Source organism: Bos javanicus, chromosome 7, assembly GCF_032452875.1.
Source record: "Bos javanicus breed banteng chromosome 7, ARS-OSU_banteng_1.0, whole genome shotgun sequence".
In the NCBI taxonomy this organism is placed as follows: Eukaryota; Metazoa; Chordata; class Mammalia; order Artiodactyla; family Bovidae; genus Bos; species Bos javanicus.
The window spans coordinates 17,466,848-17,490,628 of NC_083874.1; the positions used below are offsets into that span (position 1 = coordinate 17,466,848).

Consider the following 23,781-nt stretch of genomic DNA (forward strand, 5'->3'; position numbering starts at 1 on the left):
GGGGCAAGGGGTGGCTCTCTGCCCTTTGCTTTCATCTGCTACCAAGTAGATGTAACAGGGAAAGGTCCCTGATCACCAGATGGCCGTGACCCGGAGGGAGGCCCGGGCAGGAGGTTGTTGTGTCTCTGTAGCTGAAGAACATGGCCCCGGGTTACTTATGCCAGGCATGCTGGCCCTACAGATTGAAAAACTTAGGAAACAGTATTGAGAAATCTGGGGCAGTCCCAGGGAGGAGGGAGGCCGCGGGGAGTGAGGGCTGGTCAGAGGAGGGAGGAAGCCAGGAGCCAGATAAAAAGGCAGCCTCCAACAACCTCAGCTCACTGCCCCCCTGCCCTCTCCCTCCGTCCCTCTATCCCTCCTTCCCTCCACTGCCCCGGCACCATGAAGCCCACCTCAGGTCCCAGCCTGCTGCTGCTGCTTCTAGCCAGTCTCCCCATGGCCCTGGGGAACCCCATGTGAGTAGTCACAGCCTGACCCCCAAAAAAGGCTGCTTCGGAGACGAGAGTGTGCATTTGTGGTATGTGGCCCTGCATGTGTAGGGCGTATGCGGTGATGAGTGATTCTGCAGGAGAGGTGATTTGGCGTCCTGGACATTTGACCGTCATAGATTCTGGGAGTTTGTAGTTTCAGGTTTTAAGGGTCTAGAGATTTCGCGTGGGTGTATGTGGCTGAGGGCGTGGATCTGGATCTGGGGTGCCACAGGTTTAGGGAGGAGTTTGGGATGGTCTTGGCTGCCCTGGTGGCTCAGCAGGTAAGGAATCCGCCTGCAATGCAGGAGACACAGGAGACGCAGGTTTGACCCCTGGGTCAGGAAGATCCCCTGGAGGAGGGCACCGGCAACCCACTCTGGTATTCTTGCCTGGAGAATCCCATGAACAAAGGAGCCTGGCCGGCTACAGTCTAGAGGGTAGCAAAGAGTCGGACACGATTGACGCCACTTAGCTCATAGCACATATGGTGTTCCAGGGCTGGGTGTTTAGAGACTTGGGGTGTTTAAAGATTTCGGGATTAGAGCTCCTAGAATAAGTGGGTTCAGTGGTGAGTTTGGAAGTCTTGGAAGAGGTGGCACCTCTCATTTTGGTGTTGAGGAGTTGATGGGATGTGAAGCACCGCCCCTGCCTCCTCCTCCCCCGCCCCGCCCCCAGTTGTCTGCCGGTCACCGGATCCCCTGTGACACCAGGGACTGGGGCAGAGCGCTCACCCTGGGGAAGGGCTGGCAGCCCAGGCTTCCAGGGATGACAGCTCCACACCCCATGCTCCCCTCCGGCAGGTATTCCATGATCACCCCCAACATCCTGCGTCTGGAGAGCGAGGAGACTGTGGTGCTGGAGGCCCACGGAGGACAAGGGACTATTCAGGTCTCGGTCACCGTCCACGACTTCCCGGCCAAGAAACAAGTGCTGTCAAACGAAAACACCCAGCTGAACAGCAACAATGGCTACCTGAGCACCGTCACCATCAAGGTGGGCGCGCCAGGGAGCCCAGTCCTGCTGATGCCGCACCAGCTCCGAGAGTCCTCCACGCATCCACGTGGCTGAACCCCCTCTCGCTCTCTGAGCCCCACCCACACTGCCTGAGCCCCGTCCCTTCTGAGTCTCCCCCTCCCCCATCTGAGCCCTCCCTTTTCTGAGCCCCTCCCACTGCTTCATCCAGTGCTTTCTCTGAGCTGTCTCCACCTTCTTTTTTATTTTAAATTAATTAATTTATTTTAATTGGAGGACAATTACTTTACAATATTGTGATGGTTTTTGCCATACATCAACATGAATCGGCCACGGGTATGCATGTGTCCCCCTCCATCCTAAAAACCGCTTCCACAATTCTCCCCACCCTATCCCTCTGGATTGTCCCAAAGCACTGGCTTTGGGTTCCCGGCTTAAAAAAAAAAAAAAGAAAAAAAACTTTTAATTTATACTGGAGCATAATTGATTAGCAATGTTGCAGTAATTTCAGGTGTACAGTCAAGTGATTCAGTGATACATATACATGTATCTATTCTTTTCCAAATTCTTGCCTCATTTAGGCTGTTACATAATATTGAGCAGAGGTCCCTGTGCTATACAGTAGCCCCCTGATCTCTCTCAAGTCCACCTCCTTCCAAGCCCTAGGATCTCTGAGCCCTTTCCCATTTCTGAGCCCCCGCCCTCCAAGCCCCTCCCTCTCTTAAGCCCTCTTCCTTCAGAGGCCCTTCCATCTGAGTCTTCTTTTTGAGTCCCTTCCCCTTCTGAGCCCTCCCTCCTCTGAGCCGCCTCTTACTCCCCCTTCCCATCCCTCCCTCTGACTCCCACCCCCTCTCTTACCCTCCCGCCATCTCAGTACCCCGTTACTCCCCAAATCTGGGCAAACCAGAATTGATGGGCAGGCTGTGTTGTGAAGAGGGCAGGTGGAGCAGACCCCTAATGATCTCTTGGTTCACGCCCAGATCCCGGCCAGCAAAGAGTTAAAATCCGACAAGGGGCACAAGTTCGTGACTGTCGTAGCGACCTTCGGGAATGTCCAGGTGGAGAAGGTGGTGCTGATCAGCCTTCAGAGCGGGTACCTCTTCATCCAGACGGACAAGACCATCTACACCCCAGGCTCCACGGGTAAGGGGCGGAGAGGGGTGGCTGGAGAGGGCGGGATTGGGGAGGGGCAGGGCTGGGGGAGGAGCAGAGTCTCACCCAACCCTCTTTTTCTGTCCCACCACCTCTCAGTCCTCTATCGGGTCTTCACTGTTGACCACAAGCTGCTGCCCGTGGGCCAGACGGTTTTCATCACCATCGAGGTACCAGCCAACCGGGGCCCCAGACTTACCCGGGGCTGAGACTAAGGGAGAGACAAAGAGATCGAGACAGAGAAAGAGCCACCGACGGAGACCCAAAGTCAGAGGCATATAGAGAGGTCGGGAGAGGGGGCCGGGAGCCAGGGAGACCACGTGGGGCGATGCTTGCTTGCGCCTGAGGATTCTAGCTCCAGATAGACACCCGGTCACTGTGTGACTCTGGACAGGTCACTTCACATTTCCTAGTCTGTTTTCTTCATCAGAAGATTGGGATGATGACTGACACTAATTCTCTAGTGCCGCCAGAGGGCGCCCGTGAGCACTTGAGTCAGGCCCTGCCCCCTCAGCCCCCAGCCTTCCAGGGCTCCCACTTCCCTGAGAACAAGTTTCAAGTCCTCCTGTGGCCCACAAGACTCTGCAAGACCTACCCCATCCCCTCCGTGCCCTCGCTGCTTCCCTCTTCTCCTCGGCTTACTGTGCTCCAGCCACACACCAGTCTCCTCAGGCAGAGCCCTGCCCCAGGGCCTTTGCATGGGCTACTCCCCCTACCCAGAAAACCCTCTTCCTGGAAATTTCCACACAGACCGCTCCCTCACCTCCTTCAAGTCTTTGTTCCAGTGTCCCAATTTTACAGTGAGATCTCACTGAGTGCCCTGTAAAATTGCAACACCCCCTCTCCTTCTGGCATCTTGTAAATGCGATCTATACATTTTATTAATTGCACCTTCCCCTAACCTCCACTGAACATAAATTCAGTGCTTGGCGGGTAGTAGGATAAATAAAAACTTACTGGAAGGAGGGAGGGAAGGAGAGGGGAGAGAGAAGCAGGGAGAGATGGGGAGGGAACCATACATGTAGAATGAAGGGAGAGAGAAGGGAGGAAGACTGGGGCATGTCCTCCTGTGGGGATCTTCCTGAGTATTTATTGAGATTACACAGAGCTAACAAGGACCAGGTCCTGAAGGCTGTGAGCTGGCTTTAGAGATTTAGGGGTCTACAGGGAACAGGACACACATCTCCCCTCAAGGCACAGTGCTCAGCTCCCAGCAAATGTCACCCCGTACCAACAGAAGCATGTTATCCACAGTGACCTTAATTTCCAAGAGAAGCCAGAAAATCGGATTTCTATGTGATGTCTCCTGATGTTTAACTGTTGGCAATGCATGAAATCACATGTGTATGAGGTCTAGTCATGCGACATTGCTATGTCAAAAAGGCAAATGTGGGCAGTTATGTGTGGTGTATGTATGTGCTAATCAAATGCTTAGCACAGGGTCCTGCATCACAATAGATGACACATGTCATCTATTTTTAACATTTATTTATTAGGTTGTGTCGCGTCTTAACTGCGGCATGTGGAATCTAGTTCCATGACCAGGGATCGAACGTGCAATCCCTGCATTGGAAGCATGGAGTTTTAGCCACTGGACCACCACCAGGGAAGTCCCAAACGCTAGTTATTATTTGTTTTTGGAGAGACGCTGATCATCATCAGCTCTTGCCTATATTAACATTTCCCAAACCAGTGACATAGGAGTAATAATTATCTTTTTCCAGATATGCTCATTGAGCACAGAGAGGCTAAGTAACTTGCCCAAGGTCACACAGCTTGTAATTGGCTCAGTGGGGATTTGAACCCAAGCTGACTGGCTCAGGGGCACATTCTTCACCACTGCCCCTGTGGACCTAACACAGAGAAAATGTCCAGACACAGACAGGGAGGGGCAAGCCAACAGGCAAAGCCTCATCTCTGAAGAGCCATTTTTCTCTCTGTCTCCTGACAGACCCCTGATGGCATCCCTGTCAAGCGGGACTCCAAGTCTTCTCAGAACCAGTTTGGCATTTTGGCCTTGTCCTGGAACATTCCAGAGCTAGTGAAGTATGTCAGGTCCTCCAGGAGGGGGTTTGGGGCTCCCCTACCCCAGGAGAGGGAGTGGGGGGCCGCCAGGTCTGTCCAGATCACCAGCCTACCTCCCCCACAGCATGGGGGTGTGGAAGATCAAAGCCTACTATGAAGATTCTCCGCAGCAGGTCTTCTCCGCTGAGTTTGAGGTGAAGGAATATGGTAAGAGGGTCCAGGGAACTGGGGTTAGGGGGTAGGGGGATGGGGGAGTGCATCAGGCTGGGCCCAACGCTGGTCCCCCACCAACATGATCTGTCCCCCCCAGTGCTTCCCAGTTTTGAGGTCCAACTAGAGCCTGAAGAGAAATTCTACTACATTGATGACCCAGATGGCCTGAAGGTCAACATCATTGCCAGGTGAGGGGCAGGGGGAGGGGCCAAGTGGGCGGAGGGGCTCAACCGAGGCCAACGCTAGTTTGGAGGAAGACTCATCTGCAGAGGGAAGAATCTGAGACTGTCCCTGCATCGCAGGTTCTTGTACGGGGAACAGGTGGACGGAACAGCTTTCGTCATCTTTGGGGTCCAGGATGGCGACCGGAGAATTTCATTGACTCACTCCCTCACCCGTGTTCCGGTACCTAACAGAGGCCCTGTCTGGTCTCCTCCACCCTAAACACCCTTCCTGTCTCCTGTCGTCTGAGCCCACCCCCTGGTCCCTAACCCCAGGTCCCCCCTCCGCCATGAACCCTTACTGTCTCCCCCAGATCAACGATGGTAATGGGGAGGCCATACTGAAACGTCAGGTTTTGCTGAATGGAGTACAGCCCTCCCGAGCTGATGCCCTGGTGGGCAAGTCCATATATGTGTCCGCCACCGTCATCTTGCAATCAGGTGAGGCCCAGTCTGGGGGCGGAGGCCCAGAATGAAAGGGGGATCCAGTCTGAGAGGGGAGACCCAGAATGAAGCGGGGGATCCAGTTTTGAAGGGGGAGATGCAGTCTGAGGGAGAAGGCCAAGAAGTAAGGGGGCAGGATCCAGTCTGACAAGGGAGGTCTCATCTGAGAGAGGAAGCCCAGAATGAAGGGAGGGTCCAGGCTGGCAGGGGAGGTCTAGTCTGAGGGAAGAGGTGCAGAATGAAGGGAGGGGGGATCCAGTCTTACAGGGGAGACCTAGTCTGAGGGAGGAGGCCCAGAATGAAGAAGGGGTCCAGTCTGACAGGGAAGAACCACTCTGGGGCATAAGACCCAGTGCAAGAGGGAGACTCATTCTGAGGGTGGATGTTCAGAATGAATGTGGAATCAGGTCGATGGGGAAGATACATTCTAAGGACAGAGGCCCAGTACGAAGGCAGAGTGCAGTCTGACGGGGGAAGCCTGGTCCTGAGGGGTGGCCCAGGAGCCCACCCTCATGGCTGGCCCCCCTCAGGCAGTGACATGGTGGAGGCAGAGCGCACCGGGATCCCCATTGTGACTTCCCCCTACCAGATCCATTTCACCAAGACCCCCAAGTTCTTCAAACCTGCCATGCCCTTCGACCTCATGGTGAGACCCTGGGCAGGACTGCACCCCTCAACACTGCTCCTGAGCACGATCACACCCCTGGGTCTGCCTGAATGCCCTCCACCTGCCCCTGTACCCACAGGTGTACGTGACAAACCCCGACGGCTCCCCCGCTCGCCACATCCCGGTGGTGACCCAGGGCAGCAATGTGCAGTCCTTGACCCAGGATGATGGCGTGGCCAAGCTAAGCATCAACACACAGAACAAACGGGATCCCCTGACCATCACCGTGAGTTCTGGGCCAGCCTCAGGGGACTTAATTTTGTAGACTGGGGTCCTGACATGTGCACAAAAGGATCCTGTCTTGGGCATAGAGTGGGTTTCTTTCATTTGCATAAAGGGATGTGCCATCCACAGAGATGTTTTCATTTGCATAGAAGGGCTCTTTTTATGTTTTCATTTATTTGATTGAAGTAGAATTGACTTACAATGTTGTGTTAATTACTGCTGTACAGCAAAGTGATTCAGTTAGACATATACATACGTCTTTTTCATATCTTTTTCCATAATGGTTTATGACAGGATATTGAATAGAGTTCCCTGTGCTGTACTGTAGGGCTTTGTTTATCCATTCTATATATAATAGTTTGCACGCATAGATGTGTTCTCATCTGCACAGCAGGGTCCTACCTTCTAGATGTCTGCTGCCCAGATGTCTTCTTATTTTAAATTATTTATTCATTCATTTTTGGTGACACTGGGTCTTTGTTGCTGTTTGCCAGCTTTCTCTAGTTGTGGGGCTTGGATTTCTCATTGAGGTGGCTTCTCTTTGTTGCAGACCACAGGCTCTAGGGTGCACAGGCTCAATAGTTGTGACACACAGGCTTAGTTGCTCCACAGCATGTGTAATCTTCCCGGACCAGGGATCGGACCCATGTTCCCTGCATTGGCAGGCAGATTCTTATCCACTGTGCCATCAAGGAAGTCCCTGCCTAGACATCTTATATGGACACTTGTGATGGCATTGGGCCCACCTGGATCATTCAGTCTCCTCCCCATCTCCTTAATATCCTTAACCTAATCTCATCTGCAAAGTCTTTCTCCTCACATAAAATACCCTGGTCTCAGGGGTGTGGATTTAGATGTCTCTGGGGAGGGCGGGTGGGCATCATGGCATCCATCTTTCCCTGACCAGGTACGCACAAAAAAGGACAATATCCCCGAGGGGCGACAGGCCACCAGGACCATGCAGGCCCTACCCTACAACACCCAGGGGAACTCCAATAACTACCTGCACCTCTCTGTGCCCCGAGTGGAGCTCAAGCCTGGGGAGACTCTCAACGTCAACTTCCACCTGCGCACGGACCCCGGCGAGCAAGCCAAGATCCGCTACTACACCTACATGGTCCGTGGCTTTCTAGAACTCCCAGTATCCCCGGGAGCCCTCATCCATCCCAGATTCCACCCCCCACCCCCGCCCCTGACTCCCACCCATTCTCCCGCTCACCTTCCTGATCCTTATACCGAACTGTCCCCCCAGATCATGAACAAGGGGAAGCTGTTGAAGGTGGGACGCCAGTACCGAGAGCCCGGCCAGGACCTAGTGGTGTTGCCCTTGACCATCACGTCAGACTTCATCCCTTCCTTCCGCCTGGTGGCCTATTACACACTGATTAATGCCAAAGGCCAGAGGGAGGTGGTGGCCGACTCCGTGTGGGTGGATGTCAAGGACTCGTGTATGGGCACGGTAAGCTCCCTGGCACCTCTCTGTGCCCATCTGGAGACCCTCCACCTGGCTGTCCCTCTCCCCGTCTTGTGCCTCTGGCTCTGTCTCTCTCCAATCTTTTGAGTCCATGCCTCTCCCCATTTCAGAGTTCCTGCCTCTCCTCCTTTTCCATCTTATTCTTCCATCTCTTTCAGCCTCAGTTTCTTCATCTTTTTTTTTCTTGATATGGACCTTTTTTTAAAGTCTTTATTGAATTTGTTACAATATTACTTCTGCTTTATGCTTTTGGTGTTTTGGCTGGGAGGCAGGTGGGATCTTAGCACCCCAACCAGGGATCGAACCTGTACTCCCTGGATTGGAAGGCAAAGTCCTAACCACTGGGCCACCAGGGAAGTTCCCTTAGTAGCTTCTTTTTCTTCCAGTTTTATTGAAATGTAATTTACACACAGTACTAAGTTTAAGGTGTAGAGCATAATGATTTAACCTAGGTACATCATAAGTGATCAGCACAATAAGTTGAGTGACTAGTGATCACCTCATAGAGATATGAGATTAAAGAAATAGAAAAAGAAAATCTTTCCCTTGTGGTGAGAATTCAGGGTTTCCTCTAACGACCTTCCTTATATAATGGCACAGCAGGGTTAATTACATATATTTATTATGTTGTACATTACACCCCTGGTACTTAAAACTGAAAGTTTGTTTTTAACCACCTTCACTCAATTCCCTCTCCCTTTACCACACATCTGATCTCTTTTTCTATGAGTATGTTTGTTTGAAGTATAATTGACCTATGGTGGTGGTTACACGCTAAGTCATGTCTGACTCTTTGAAACCCCATGGACTGTAGTCTGCCAGGCTCCTCTATACATGGGATTTCCCAGGCAAGAATACTGGAGTGGGTTGTCATTCCCTTCTCCAGGGGATCTTCCTAACCCAGGGATCAAACCTGGGTCTCCTGCATTGCAGGCGGATTCTTTACCAACTGAGCTACAGGGAAGTGCCTAATTGACCTATGCCACTATGTTAGTTCCTGGTGTACGACATTTCTACAATCCACATATCAACATATTTCTGTGTGTTTCAAAATGCTCACCATCATGAGTCCTGTTAGTAACCACATGTCACCATACAAAGGTCCTATGTGCTTATTGACTATCTTCTTCACACTGTGTATTTGATCCCTATGACTCATTTATTTCATAAGTAGACGCTTGCACTCAGTATCTCTCTTGCTCCTGGTTTTCTCTCTTTTCTTGATTTTCTGCCTGATGCCAGTTTGGCTTGCTTCTTCCCCTCCCCTTTCAGTCCAGCTCAAGACCTCCTCTGTCTTGGGCTTCTTGAGGTCTTACAGGGCTGAATTCCCCCTCCAACCTGCTCCCCTCCCATAGCTGGTGGTGAAAAATGGTGGGAAGGAAGAGAAACACCATCGACCCGGGCAACAGATAACCCTGAAGATCGAGGCTGACCAGGGGGCCCGAGTGGGGCTCGTGGCCGTGGACAAGGGCGTGTTTGTGCTGAATAAGAAGAACAAATTGACCCAGAGAAAGGTATGCCCCAGAGTCGCTGAGGTTGGTTCAGAGATGGCATTGGGTTGAGGTGGGAATGATGCTTATTGTCATTCAGTCACTCAGTCCTGTCCAACTCTTTTTCAATCCCATGGACTGTAGCCCACCAGGCTTCTCTGTCCATGGCATTTCCCAGGCAAGAATACTGGAGTGGGTTGCCATTTCCTTCTCCAGGGTACCTTCCCCACCCAGGGATGGGACCTGTGTCTCCTGCATTGGCAGGCAGATTCTTTACCACTGAGCCACCTGGGGATGATGCTGGAGAGGAGCAGATAGGTTGAGCATAGAGGTCTGAGTGGATGTAGACACGGGGATGGGTTGAAGTCAAGTTGAGGATGAGAATGTGGGTGGACAAAGGTCCATGTTGGAGATGGTGCTGGGAATGGACGCAGTCCAGAGTCCAATTCTGGATCGTCCATTGTGGCCTGCCAGCTTGGGGAACAGGATAAGGATGGATGGGGTGGGGCTGGATGGACAAGCTGGCCGGAGGGTGGTGGCCCTTCTGACCCTCCGCCTGCACTCCACCCTGCAGATCTGGGACGTGGTGGAGAAAGCGGACATTGGCTGCACCCCAGGCAGTGGAAGAAACTATGCTGGCGTCTTCACGGATGCAGGACTCACTCTCAAGACCAGCCAGGGCCTGGAGACCCAGCAGAGGGCAGGTGAGGACGCAGGGAAAGGCAGGGCAGGAGAGAAGCAGGGCCTCCATCCCCCAGATACTGAGATCATGTTAAGGGCAGGGCTCTGGGGTGCAGGTTGGGGTGTTGGAAGTCCCGCCTCCACTATCATCTCGCAAATCACTTTTTTCTGAGCCTCGGTATGGGCCACAATAACACTCCAACATCACGGCGGGGGTGGGGGTGGGGGTGGGTGGAGGCAGCAGTGGGGAGGAAACCAAGGACACATCAGTCAGTCAGTCAGTTCAGTCGCTCACTCATATCCGACTGCAACCCCATGAACTGCAGCACGCCAGGCCTGCCTGTCCACCACCAACTCCCAGAGTTTACCCAAACTCATGTCCATCGAGTCGGTGATGCCATCCAGCCATCTCATTCTCTATCGTCCCCTTCTCCTCCTGCCCCCAGTCCCTCCCAGCATCAGGGTTTTTTCCAATGAGTCAACTCTTCTCATGAGGTGGCCAAAGTATTGGAGTTTCAGCTCAGCATCAGTCATTCCAATGAACACCCAGGGCTGATCTCCTTCAGAATGGACTGGTTGGATCTCCTTGCAGTCCAAAGGACTCTCAAGAATCTTCTCCAACACCACAGTTCAAAAGCATCAATTCTTTTTCTTCACAGTCCAGCTCTCACATCCATACATGACCACTGGAAAAACCACAGCCAGGACCTTTGTTGGAAAAGTAATGTCTCTGCTTTTGAATATGCTATCTAGGTTGGTCATAACTTCCCTTCCAAGGAGTAAGCGTCTTTTAATTTCATGGGTGCAGTCACCATCTGCAGTGATTTTGGAGCCCAAAAAAATAAAGTCTGACATTGTTTCTACTGTTTCCCCATCTATTTGCCATGAAGTGATGGGACCAGATGCCATGATCTTAGTTTTCTGAATGTTGAGCTTTAAGCCAACTTTTTCAGTCTCCTCTTTCACTTTCATCAAGAGGCTTTTTAGTTCCTCTTCACTTTCTGCCATAAGGGTGGTGTCATCTGCATATCTGAGCTTATTGAGATTTCTCCCAGCAGTCTTGATTCCAGCTTGTGCTTCCTCCAGCCCAGCGTTTCTCATGATGTACTCTGCATATAAGTTAAATAAGCAGGGTGACAATATACAGCCTGGACATACTCCTTTTCCTATTTGGAACCAGTCTGTTGTTCCATGTCCAGTTCTAACTGTTGCTTCCTGACCTGCATACAGATTTCTCAAGAAGCAGGTCAGGTGGTCTGGTATTCCCATCTCTTTCAGAATTTTCCACAGTTTATTGTGATCCACACAGTCAAAGGCTTTGGCATAGTCAATAAAGCAGAAACATAGTAGGTGCCTAACCCATCTGGTTCCCCTTCCACCTGCCTTTAGATCCGCAGTGCCCGCAACCAGCCACCCGCCGACGCCGCTCGGTGCAGCTCATGGAGAAGAGGATGGATAAAGGTGTGCGCCCTCCGCTGGTCCCCACCCATTCTGGATCCCAGCTAGAGAGGGAAGGGGAGGGTCTGACCGTGGGGAAGTTCTTCCTGGGCTGTGTCCTGAGTGCCTGCTGCTTCGAGGCCAGCAGCTGAGGGCGCGCGGGACGTGTCGGGGAAATCTGTGTTCCCATAGCGGGTCAGTACAGCAGCGATCTGCGCAAGTGCTGCGAAGACGGCATGCGGGACAACCCCATGAAGTTCCCGTGCCAGCGCCGGGCCCAGTTCATCCTGCAGGGCGACGCGTGCGTCAAGGCCTTCCTGGACTGCTGCGAGTACATCACTCAGCTGCGGCAGCAGCACAGCCGCGACGGCACCCTGGAGCTGGCCAGGAGTGAGTCCCGTGGCGGGGAGGGCGGGCCTGTCCGAGGTGGGAGGAGGAGCCAACCCGAAGAGGGTAGAGCCAATCTGTTCAAGGAGCGGGGAGTCCAGTCCTAGGGGGAGGAGGTGTCTTTCCGAAGGAAGAGGAGGTCTCTATCCAGCGAGTCCGAGGTGAGGAGGAGGCCTGTCCGGAGAGGGAGGAAGACGTGCCTGTCTGAGGGAGGAGGAGATCTCCAGTGGGGCAAGGAGATCCCTGTCTGAGAGGGAAGGACGTCCTGTCTGAGGGGGATGCGGGTCTGTCGCAGGTGGAAGAAAGTGCCTGTCTGAGGGAAGAAGGACCTAGTCTAGTGGAGAAGACTCCTTTCCTGAGGGCAAGGAAATTTCCTGCCTGGGTGGATTAGCCTGGCCCTGGCCCCAGACCCTCTGAAGTTTGACTTTACCAGTGTCCAGGACACCCCTCCCTCCCATGATGTGAGGGATCGTTCTAGAAGATAGAGCTGGTCACACTAGTTGCCAGTAGGAAGACATGAGATGGGTTATAAGCTTGCCTTTACCAAAGAAAACTAATTCATGTTGCCTTATTAAGGGACCTGCTCAACCTTTGCCCAATGTTCAATCATTCATTCATTCATTCGATTCTGGAGAGGACATGTACACAGTCAAAACTCTACATCTCAGGCCACATCAATCTTAAGCAAAGCCAGGGCTTCTCTTAGAAGCCCCCTTTAAGCAAAATCAGAATGGTCTCACCACAAAGTGGCCTTTACAGAACTGACACATAGTCTCCACGGCCATCTGTTGAGAGACAGAGGAGCCCGGTGTGGCCTGATCCCACCATTATTCAGTTTTTAAAATTTTTGGTTATGCCATGTGGCATGCAGAATCTTAGTTCCCTGATCAGGGATTGAACCTATGCCCCCTGCAGTGGAACTTCGGGACCTTAACCACTGGACTACCAGTGGGAGAAAAGGAAGTCCCTCTCCTTTTCTTTTTGTTTTTTAAAAATATATTTTAGTATGTCTTAATTAGAAGACTTCTGTGCCAGAATGGGCTTTGTTGAAACTGAACTATCTGCAGATACTTCTCAAAAGCAGCCACTGCCAAAGTCAAATATTTCTGAATTCCTTTAGCTGGAAAACTAGCAACCCCTTCAACCCTCTACCCCACCAAAAACATGATTCCCAACATACATGAACACAGAATTCTACCTTCAGTCTCTTTGCAAATTATAATGACTAGGCATGCTACTCTCTGCTCCAGTGACCCAAGACTTTTCTTTCGCAAAGAAGAAATTTAGACAATGTGTGTATGATTTACACACACGGATGACTTTTTTCCCCCAGCATTATGTCATTTTTTTAGCCAACTGGGGGTGATACAGAGGGTTGATTAAGAGTTAGTATCCCAAGGCACTTTCATAGATTACTCCAGAGTATTGGGCTTCCCTTGTGGCTCAGCTGGTAAAGAATCTGCCTACAATGCGGGAGACCTGAGTTCAATCCCTGGGTTGGGAAGATCCCTTGGAGAAGGGAAGGGCTACCCACTCCAGTATTCCGGCCTGGAGAATTCCATGGACTGTATAGTCCATGGGGTTGCAAAGAGTCGGACATGACTGAGCGACTTTCACCTTCTTCGCTTTTATGGGTGGATTTAAGTATCTGTGGAATTCCACCTACTTTGTGGTTAGGCAGAAAAGTGAAAGTGTTAATCACTAAGAGTCTGACTCTGTGACTCCATGGCTGTAGCCCACCAGGTTCCTCTGTCTATGGGATTTCCCAGGCAAGAATACTGGAGTGGGTAGCCATTTCCTCCTCCAGGGGATCTTCCGGACCCAGGGAACCTGTAAGTCCTGCATTGACAGGCAGATTCTTTACCATCTGAACCACCAGGGAAGCCCCAGAACCAAATTAAAATCTGTTCATCATTGTTTGAGGAAAGCCCAGCCAGGATTAAACTCTATTCTAGTCCAGCTTTGTGTACTTGCTGATGGGGTCAAGATGACTTTTAAAGACCACTGTCTCTTTGGCAATCTCCATCAAGTCCAGAGAATCTCTCAGCTAGCCCCATTGCTTTCAGGATAGACTTAACCATCACATGGTTAATGTAACACAGCAGGCATGGGCCAATGATGCTTTTAGAGGCTCTTTCATGCAAATATTTTCATTCCCTTGAAAATCAAAGGGGAAAAAACAAATCAACCCAATGCAGTGTGGCTTATTTTCACCTTTATACCAACATGGTTGTAAAATGTGACTTTTAATATTTTTTTTATGGAGAAAGGAGCCTCTTGGGGCAAATGTGCCTAGGATCCCTGGAAGTGATCATGTGACCTTGGGTGTGTCCATGCTAGGAATCCCTCTAGGGGATGATAAAGATAAATATCTAAAAGGGACAGTGGAGGGAGCAGGAGGGGGGATTCAGTCTGTTTTAACCCCCCACCCCCCACCCACAGGTGACCTGGATGATGACATAATCCCAGAGGAGGACATCATTTCCCGAAGCCAATTCCCTGAGAGCTGGTTGTGGACCGTCATTGAGGACCTTAAACAAGCAGACAAAAATGGGTAAGGCTGGGATGGCCCCACTTCAACCTATCCCCAGGCCAGCTTCTATGGTCACCCTAGATTGGACACTGCATTTGCATGCCCCTCAAACCCCCTTCTTTTGTGGAATCATGGTGGAAGCACACAACCCAGCCTAGAAAATAGAGTTGGGGCTACCTAAATGTACCCACCTCCAGCCCCCTTCCAACCCTGTCCCTTGGGGCCCCTCCCTACCTGCTCTCCCCCTGCATCCTGCTAGATGTCTTCTCCTAATCACCCCCCCCCCACTTCTCCCTGGACCAGAATCTCCACGAAGCTCATGAACGTGTTTTTGAAAGACTCCATCACCACTTGGGAGATTCTGGCCGTGAGCTTGTCAGACAAGAAAGGTGAGAGAGGATGGTGGTCCGGTCCTCGGAGGCCGGGACCCCAGATCCCCTGAGCATTTTCTCATTCCATCCTGACAGATCTTTTGTTTCTTGGTGGCTGACACTTTGCCCTGGTTACTAGAGAGGGATTAGAGTGCAGAATGTGAGTGACATCGTGATTTGGTAAATAGACTTTATTTTTAGCGCAGTTTTAGTTCAGAGCAAAATTGAGAGGCTGGTGCAGAGACTTCCTATGTACCATTTTCCCTGACCACATACACAGCCTCCCTCACCATCTACATTGTAACAATTGATGGACACATCATTATCTTTGCTAGTTCTTAGCTGACATTAAGGAGAAAGCAATGGCAACCCACTCCAGTACTTTTGCCTGGAGAATCCCATGGACAGAGGAGCCTGGTAGGCTATAGTCCATGGGGTCACATAGAGTCGGACATGACTGACGCGACTTAGCAGCAGCAGCAGCTGACATTAGGGCTCACACTCGGTGTCTTACATTTCTGCGGGTTTGGACAAATGTATAAAAACACACAGGCTTCCCAGGTGGCGCAGTGGTAAAGAACCTGCCTGCCAAGGCAGGAGATGCAAGAAAGGCAGGTTCGATCCCTGGATCAGGAAGATCCTCTGGAGTAAGAAATGGCAACTCGCTCCAGTATTCTTGCCTGGAAAATTTCATGGGTGGGCTACAGTCCATGGGGTTGTAAAGATTTGGACACGACTGAGCGATTGAGCATACACGTGCATAAAGACATATATCCACCATATCATATAGAATTATTTGCTATATGATGTATTATTCTATAATATCATAGAGAATAATTTGCAACAACAACTTGGTAGGGGTGATGTTGCCATGATAGTGAGTCAAGCAATTAAGAAAAAATAAAAGAGGAAGCGGGATGAAGTGAGTGATTGAAACATCAGCAGGTAGGCTGTGAAACACAACAAAAAGGGGTATGCGTATCCTCCCCCCGCCACTGCCACCAACAGCTGCGTGTGGGACCCTGACAAACCCTAGTCAAGTATGAATGATTTAGAGCTGGTCTGGGAATGGGGCAAGGAAAGTGAGGCACTGACTTTGAATGCAAAATTAGGTGGGTGCCAAAAAAACTCAGTCATCAAGGTAAATTGTATTTTCATGCAATAGTTTTTTAAAAGATCAAAATGAATGCCCAAAAAAAAAAAAAAATCCATGATGTACAAAATACCTAGATTTTAAATAAAAACCAGCACTGTGTTGAACCCTGTTAGAGCTTGAGGCCAAAGGAAAGATGTGTTTCATATACATATTTTCTGTCCATTTTAAAGGTTATTTTTTTTCCAGAGCATTAAAGTAGTTGAAAAACTATTAAAAACACACACAAAAAAGATGTATTAAAACTCACAGCATTAAGTGTATTTCATTTATACCACACCCAGTTACTCTAGTATACGATTATTTAGTTATAATTTATCATAAATTATACGCAAGGCACATAGTTTTCCTTCTGCCTGGGACTCCAAAGCCACTCAGCACAGTTCTAGTTTGGGGTCCCCATCCCTGTTTCAAATCAGGGCATCTTCATATTTGCCTGTTGTGCATTTCTGTATACCAAGGTTCTGTCTGAGGTTTCCTTTACCTAAAAAATGTTCCTGCAGCTTGAAAAAAAAATGTAAACTACCTTTAGACCCTTGCCTCTTAAACATGTTCTCTGGACTAGCTGCAATCTGGTCAAGAAGCTTTACCTTGGAGTTTGTTAGACATTATCTTTTTTTTTTTAACTTTTTTATTTTATATTGAAGTACAGCCGATGAACAGTATTGTGATAGTTTCAGGTGGGCAGTGAAGAGACTCAGCCATACATATCCATGTATCCATTCTCCCCCAAACTCCCCTCCCATCCAGACTGCCACATAACATTGAACAGAGTTCCCTGTGCTATACAGTAAGTCCTTATTTGTTGCCCATTTAAAATATAGCAGTATGTATAAGACATTTAGGCTTCCCTTATGGCTCAGTCAGTAAAGAATCTGCCTGCAATGCAGGAGACCTGGGTTTGATCCCTGGGTTGGGAAGATCTCCTGGAGAAAGAAATGGCAACCCACTCCAGTATTCTTGCCTGGAGAATCCCACGGACAGAGGATCCTGGCGGGCTACAGTCCAGAGTGTTGCAAAGAGTCAGACACGACTGAAGCAGCTTAGCATGCATGCAACCAATAGAACTTGAAAATTTTAAACTTAAGAGCTCTTATGGGGTAAAGAAAGAGTGTCGTTAAAAGTGGGGCGCTTCCCGAGCCCAAGTCCCTGAGTCCAAATCCCACATCTTTCTCTGGGCAGCTGTGTGGCCTTAATCAAGTTACTCAGCCTCTTGATGCTCATCCATAAAATGGGCACAACTGAAAGAGTAACTACTCAAAGTGTTGGGATTTTATAATAGTTATAATAGTACCGGACACATTGTACATGTTCAATGAGTGTGAACTATTATTTTTATTATTGGAGTTGAGCATATTTTAGGGGTCAAAGAGTAACTGCCTTTTGGAGATGTATAGACGCCTCCTTAAATGACACAGATCAGGTATCAGAAGTCAATTCTTTTTTAAAAGATATTTCTTTTTATTTATTTATTTGACTGCACTGGCTTTTAGCTGCGTCATGTGAGATCTAGTTCCTTGATCAGGGATCAAACCTGGGCCCCCTGCATTGGAAACCCAGAGTCTCAGCCACTGGACCACCAGGGAATTCCCTTTTTTAAAAATTGAATTATGGTTGATTCACAGTGTTGTGTTAGTTTCTGGCTTAGTCATTTCTTTTTAAGAGATTTTCTTTTTGTCCACTCCATGTGACTTGCAGGATCTTAGTTCCTTGACCAGGGATCAAACCCCCCCAACCCCCCACCCCCGCCACGATGTGACATCTATGTGTGTGTGCTTAGTGGCTCAGTCATGTCCAACTCTGAGACCCCATGGACTGTAGCCCGCCAGGCTCCTCTGTCCACAGGATTTCCCAGGCAAGAATCCTGGAGTGGTTTGCCATTGCCTTCTCGAAGGGAATCTTCCTGACCCAGAGAACGAACCCACATCTCCTGTGACACAGGCAGATTCTTTACTATCTGAGCCACCAGGAAAGCCCCCATATTATGTCTATGGGCTTCTGCAAAGACCTTGGGATAGCTCCCGCGGTTAAGTGTAAGCACTGAGACATTGGTAGGGGCAAGAGTTTGGACCCAGTCCACCCTGCCCAGTCCTCTGACCCACTCCTGACACTCTGTGTTCTGTTTCCACTCCGGGCAGGGATCTGTGTGGCTGACCCCTATGAGGTCACTGTGATGCAGGATTTCTTTATCGACCTGCGTCTCCCCTACTCGGTGGTGCGCAACGAGCAAGTGGAGATCCGAGCGATCCTCTACAACTACCGGGAGGCGGAAAATCTCAAGGTGCGTCCCTGGCGCAACAGAGGCATGGAGGGCGCGGGGACTTGGGGGAGCGAGTCTGTGGCATGTTCTCCTGACCCCATACTCTCTCCCCCTGGCAGGTGAGGGTGGAATTGCTCTACAATCCAGCCTTCTGTAGCCTGGCCACCGCCAAGAAGCGCCACCAGCAGACTATAACAATCCCAGCCAGGTCCTCGGTGGCGGTGCCTTACGTCATTGTGCCCCTGAAGATCGGTCTCCACGAGGTGGAGGTCAAGGCTGCCGTCTACAACCACTTCATCAGTGATGGTGTCAAGAAGACCCTGAAGGTCGTGGTGAGTCCTTGGGGTACCTGCTGCCCCTTGTCCTTCAGGAGAGGCTCCAGTTCTCCCTGTGCTGTCAACCCAACTTGGAGACCCAGGCACACCATAGGAGATTCAGGAGTTCTGGAACTTTGAATGGAGGGCCAGGATTAGGGTGAGGCAAGTGAGGCATTATTTTTGGGCACAGAATTTTTAGCAGACACCTGAAAACTCAGAAATCAATAATATTTTTTCATTAAAATATATTTTAATATCAAATATGACATCTTGTAACATTTTAGCACAGGAGTTTTCTTCTGACTTTAAAAATCTTGGGGACAGTTCCCTGGTGGTCCAGTGATTAGGACTCAGTATTTTCACTGCTGTGGCCCTGGATTTGATCCCTGGTCATGGAACTAAGATATCATAAGCCACACAGCACAGCCAAATAAATAAGTAAAATTTAAAAAGCTTGAGAAAATATATTTCACAGAGCAAATATTGGAAAGGAATAATACACAACTGCAAGAACTAGAACACTTCTTTTTTACCTATGAGTTTTACCTATGAGTCTTTACCTATGAGTCTTACCCTTAAAATACGCATTAACACACAACAAAAAAGAAGACCCATGGGGAAAAAAAACTCAACCCAGAAAAAAAGAAATATGCATTAACAGTCATATTTCTGTTACTGTTTCCTATAGTGTTGAACATTTTCAAATATAATAGACAAAATCATCAACCAAAATGAAAGGATTTTAGCATCTTTCATGAGTACTTTAAAGCAAAGCATAAGATCATAAACAAGATCAAAAATATTTTAGTGCAATATTTTAAGAAATCAAAATTCATTCCCAAAACCCCTGCAATATACAAAATATCAAAATTTTAGAGACAAATTTGATGGTGTCAAACTATGTCATATTGACACCTAAAGCAAAAGAAAACTGAGTTGGGCCCGTGTATATTTTTTATCAGTTATTTTTTCCCAAAAAACATTACAGTAGTTGAAAAAAATATTGAAACATTCAAAACCAAATGTATCAAAACTGACAGATTTCACATTGAAATGTTTTATTTACACCCAAATCATAATTTATTATAATTTTTATTCTCTGGCTTTAATGGAAGCAAACATATTTTTTCAACTACTTTAATGTTCTGGAATAAACCTAACCATTAAAATAATATATTTTAAAAATTACATGAAAGTGTGTATATACAGGTGCACATGTTTTTCCTCTTGCTGTGAATTTCAATATGACTCAACACAGGCACTTATGGGAAGAAACCAGTAGTGTGCTGGGGCCTGTGATACCCAGCTCCCTAGATCCAGTATGTCTACCACATCCCAAGTCTCTACTCACTCACGGTGGTAGCCTGAAATCCATCATGGTGGAGATATTCACACCAAGGAAATTGGCAGCACTATAAATCAAGAGCTTTTCTTCCTGGAGAGCTGGATGATACACACTGATGAATACAACATAGGCAGGAACTCAGTCTGCAAAGGAAAAGATGGGACTCACTCCAGGCAAAAGGAGAATGGGTTCTGTGAGGGCAAACGCACCCACTGTCCTCCATGGAGGCTTATGTGCATATACACGTGAGAGCTTGTGTTGGGCCTTTGACTCTAATTAAGACGCCCCTATTTTAATTGAGCACTTACTATCTGCTAGGCACTGTGTTAAGTAGTTATGTACATTCTTTCATCTATTTTTTCTCTTTCCTTTATTATTTATTCTTGTTTACTGGCTCAAAAAGTTTCTTTTAAATTATTTGTTTTAAAATTTTTATTTTATTTAGCCCATTAAGAGGCACTGGGTTAAAAACAGGCTCTGGAGCCAGACTATTAGGTTCAAACCCAAATCCTGTTCTACTTGCTTTGTGACCTTGGACAAGTTACTTTACCTGTCTGTTCCCCAGTTCCCTCATCTTTAATATTTATTTATTTGGCTTAGTTGTGGCACAGGGATCTTCTTCTCTAGTTGTGGCATATGGGCTCAGTAGTTGCAGCACATGGGCTTGGTTGCCCCATGGTATGTGGGATCTTAGTTCCTTTACCAGGGATCAAACCCATGTACCCTGCACTGCAGGCAGATTATTAACCACTGGGCCATGAGGAAGTCCCTCCCCCATCTGTAAAATGGGAGTGATAAAAGCGGTACCCACTCCAGTGGGTTGTTGTGAAGATTAAATGAATTAACCACAGGAGAGCAATCATCTAGGCACATAGAAAGATTTCTAAAGGTCTTGTTACTTCTTTGTTAATTTATAATTTTATTATGAACTTGCACAACAATAGGCATGAGGAAAGAAGGAAGATGAGGCACAGAGAGGTTAAGTAACTGACCTCCAGTCACACAGCTAAGATCAGGTGGAGGCCCTCATGCCTTATACTACAGTAATCCCCAGCATATAACCAACTGTCTGTCTTACTCATGCAACTCCCCCTGCCCCTAACACCATCCAGCCAGAAGGCGTAAGAGTCAACAAAACTGTGGCTGTTCGTACACTGAATCCAGAACATCTGGGTCAAGGTGAGTCATCCACGGGAGAGGGAGTGAGGCCTGGGTGGTGGTGATGCAGAATGGGGTGGGAAGGAGCTGGTGCCATCTGTGTCTCCCATTCATCCTGCAGGGGGAGTGCAGCGAGAGGAAGTCCCAGCTGCAGATCTTAGTGATCAAGTCCCAGACACCGAGTCAGAGACCAAGATCCTCCTGCAAGGTGAGATGCCCTTGGACCCCAACCCCAGGAGACCCAGAACAATGTTGGGAGGAGAGTCATGACCCGAGAGTCAGGAGCCCAGTTCCATCCACTCTCACCCCAGGGATATTTAACCATGTGTCTCCTGCCTCCTCTTCAGCTAGAACCCCTCCTCGAACCACTTCATAGAAGGCTCCAGGCAGTACTTAGTTCAGCAAACAGCTTTTGCTGATAAAGAGGTTTACATGAGCAATATAGTTCAAGAGCAGAAATTCCAGATCTAATTGTCTTGGATGGAGAACTGGGGCAAGACGGAGCTAGAAAGGCACCTTGCATCTTGACAGCTGTGAAGTTTGGGGAGGAGACCCTTGGTTTCTTCATCTGTGATAGGAGCGAATAATAGTATTGATATCTAAGGGTATGATATCTAAGAGAATACTATATGGTATTCTCCTAGAACAGAGCCTGGGGAATAGCATGAAGCCTGGTAAAAGTATTCATGACTGTTATTACCGCTGGCGGAACCAGAGGAACCAAGGCCCAGAGTTCCCTTGTGAAGCACAAGCCCACCCCCCACAAAAGCAAAACCCCCTCCAGCCATTCAGCCATGAAGTATCTCCATCATTCACATGCCCCCAGCTGTCCCTGACCCCTTTGGCCCTAGCTGGTCAGAGCCTGAAAAGTCTGGAAGCAGCCGTGGACTTGAGTGCCATCCTCCTGCCGGGTTGCAGGGACTCCGGTGGCCCAAATGACGGAGGACGCCATCGACGGAGAGCGGCTGAAGCACCTTATCCAAACCCCCTCCGGCTGTGGGGAGCAGAACATGATTGGTATGACGCCCACGGTCATCGCCGTGCACTACCTGGACAGCACCGACCAGTGGGAGAAGTTCGGCTTGGAGAAGCGGCAGGAGTCCCTGGAGCTCATCAGAAAGGGTGCACGTCCTACCTGTCCCTCTGAGCCTGCTCCACCCCTGAACCCCGCCCCTCTGAGCCTGCTCCACCCCTGAGCCCGCCCCTCTGAGCCCACTTCATCCCTGAGCCGCGCCCCTCTGGCCTTGCTCCGCCCCTGAGCCCCGCCCCACTGAGCCAGCTCCACCGAGCCCCAGCCCTCTGAGCCGGCTTCATCTCTGAGCCCCCTCCACTCCTAAGACCCCGCCCCTCTCGGGGTCCGGCCCCTTCTCTGAGACTGCCCCCTCGCCCCTCTCTGAACCCCTCTGAGCTCCCTCTCTCGCTGAGGCCCCCTTGCCCCTGAGAACCCATTTTGAGAACCTCTTCTCTTTGAATCCTCTTTCCTCCAAGAATTCCTTCCCCTTCTCTCTAATCTTCCCACCTTCTGAGTCCCTCTTTAGCTCTCCGTCCTCCCACACACCCGCCCCCTACCCAGAGACCTCTTTCCTCTCTAGACCGCTGTCCCGCCCTTCACAGAATCTTTATCCTCTCTCTAAGCCCCTTCCCTCCCTGGAGGGCGTACGCCCACCAGCCACCCCCTGCACTCAGCCTCTGGAGACACATCTCTCTTCCCCGCAGGGTACACCCAGCAGCTGGCCTTCAGACAAAAAAGCTCAGCCTACGCCGCCTTCCAATATCGGCCCCCCAGCACCTGGTGAGTCTCCAGGATCAGCTTGCACATCCTCAGCCTTTCACATCCCTGAGCAGGCCCTCGATCTCGGCCTGGGGTGGTCTAGGTAGGTCTCCACCCAGAGTCAAGGTACCAGCCCGCTGAATAATCAGCATGCCACACTGGTTTAAGAGCTTGAAGGAACCGAGCCAGGCCCAGCCCCACTCTGCTCATTGGTTGGTTGAGATGCCAGTCTCCGGATCCCAGAGCCAATTGCCTCACGCTTTGTACCCACCCCCGCAGGCTGACAGCCTACGTGGTCAAGGTCTTTGCACTGGCCGCCAACCTCATCGCCATAGACTCCAAGGACCTCTGTGAGACCGTCAAATGGCTGATCCTGGAGAAGCAGAAGCCTGATGGAATCTTCCAGGAGGATGGGCCTGTGATACACCAAGAAATGATTGTAAGAGGCAGAGATTCGGGGCAGGCCAGGGGAGAGGGCACCAGAGCATCACAGGATGGACTGGAGAAAGACTCCACCATCCACCCACTGCCCAATTCACTGCGTGCGGGGACAGGGAAATAAGGGAGCTGACAGTGTCCCTCCTCCCTTGCAAAGATCAGAGACCTGCAGGATCTAGGGCAAAACGAACCCCCCCCCCCCAGCTTCCTGTTGCTCTTAAACATAGAACGCCTTAGAGCTATGGTCCTAAGAGTGTGATCCCCCGGCCTGCAACATCAGCAAAATTACCTGCAAGCTTTTAGAAATGCAGAATGTCAGAAATTCTCAGGCTGGACTCTAGGTGCACTGAATCAGAAGCTTTAGGGGCAACGTCTAGGAATCCGAGTTTTAACACCTCTCCACCCCCACCGGGTGTGCTTAAGTTGGAGAATTGATGCGTAAGCCTGACCTTTCAGGCTTCCAGCCTCGTGGCCTTACCCACTTCTCTCATCATTCCATCTGTACTGCTAGGAACCTTGCTCTCCTTTGTACATGCTGTTCCTCCTGCCTGGCATGCTAAGCCCCACCCTTTGAGAG

At 49.7% G+C, this 23,781-nt stretch overlaps 1 protein-coding gene and 1 long non-coding RNA gene across 2 annotated transcripts in view; one reads left to right on the forward strand and one right to left on the reverse strand.

Moving 5' to 3' along the window:
* Nucleotides 1–232: 232 nt before the first annotated feature.
* The window catches only part of C3 (complement C3), a 36,137-nt gene continuing 12,588 nt past the window's right edge, over nucleotides 233–23,781 (forward strand). The window contains exons 1-26 of the mRNA XM_061422437.1: nucleotides 233–455; nucleotides 1,271–1,463; nucleotides 2,423–2,585; nucleotides 2,694–2,764; nucleotides 4,546–4,640; nucleotides 4,744–4,826; nucleotides 4,930–5,020; nucleotides 5,135–5,237; nucleotides 5,368–5,494; nucleotides 6,028–6,143; nucleotides 6,244–6,390; nucleotides 7,297–7,506; nucleotides 7,642–7,848; nucleotides 9,219–9,377; nucleotides 9,928–10,057; nucleotides 11,424–11,495; nucleotides 11,664–11,861; nucleotides 14,301–14,412; nucleotides 14,695–14,780; nucleotides 18,054–18,196; nucleotides 18,295–18,507; nucleotides 20,950–21,016; nucleotides 21,117–21,203; nucleotides 21,914–22,117; nucleotides 22,712–22,787; nucleotides 23,046–23,205. Coding sequence (XP_061278421.1) covers nucleotides 382–455; nucleotides 1,271–1,463; nucleotides 2,423–2,585; nucleotides 2,694–2,764; nucleotides 4,546–4,640; nucleotides 4,744–4,826; nucleotides 4,930–5,020; nucleotides 5,135–5,237; nucleotides 5,368–5,494; nucleotides 6,028–6,143; nucleotides 6,244–6,390; nucleotides 7,297–7,506; nucleotides 7,642–7,848; nucleotides 9,219–9,377; nucleotides 9,928–10,057; nucleotides 11,424–11,495; nucleotides 11,664–11,861; nucleotides 14,301–14,412; nucleotides 14,695–14,780; nucleotides 18,054–18,196; nucleotides 18,295–18,507; nucleotides 20,950–21,016; nucleotides 21,117–21,203; nucleotides 21,914–22,117; nucleotides 22,712–22,787; nucleotides 23,046–23,205 — 3,387 coding nt within the window. The 5' untranslated portion in view covers nucleotides 233–381. The remainder of the gene's footprint in view (nucleotides 456–1,270; nucleotides 1,464–2,422; nucleotides 2,586–2,693; nucleotides 2,765–4,545; nucleotides 4,641–4,743; nucleotides 4,827–4,929; nucleotides 5,021–5,134; nucleotides 5,238–5,367; nucleotides 5,495–6,027; nucleotides 6,144–6,243; nucleotides 6,391–7,296; nucleotides 7,507–7,641; nucleotides 7,849–9,218; nucleotides 9,378–9,927; nucleotides 10,058–11,423; nucleotides 11,496–11,663; nucleotides 11,862–14,300; nucleotides 14,413–14,694; nucleotides 14,781–18,053; nucleotides 18,197–18,294; nucleotides 18,508–20,949; nucleotides 21,017–21,116; nucleotides 21,204–21,913; nucleotides 22,118–22,711; nucleotides 22,788–23,045; nucleotides 23,206–23,781) is intronic.
* Nucleotides 16,362–20,955, reverse strand: LOC133250788 (uncharacterized). The gene is made up of 2 exons (XR_009737420.1): nucleotides 19,844–20,955; nucleotides 16,362–18,698 (listed from the first exon to the last, which is right to left on the reverse strand). It is a non-coding gene; the product is annotated as an uncharacterized LOC133250788 (long non-coding RNA).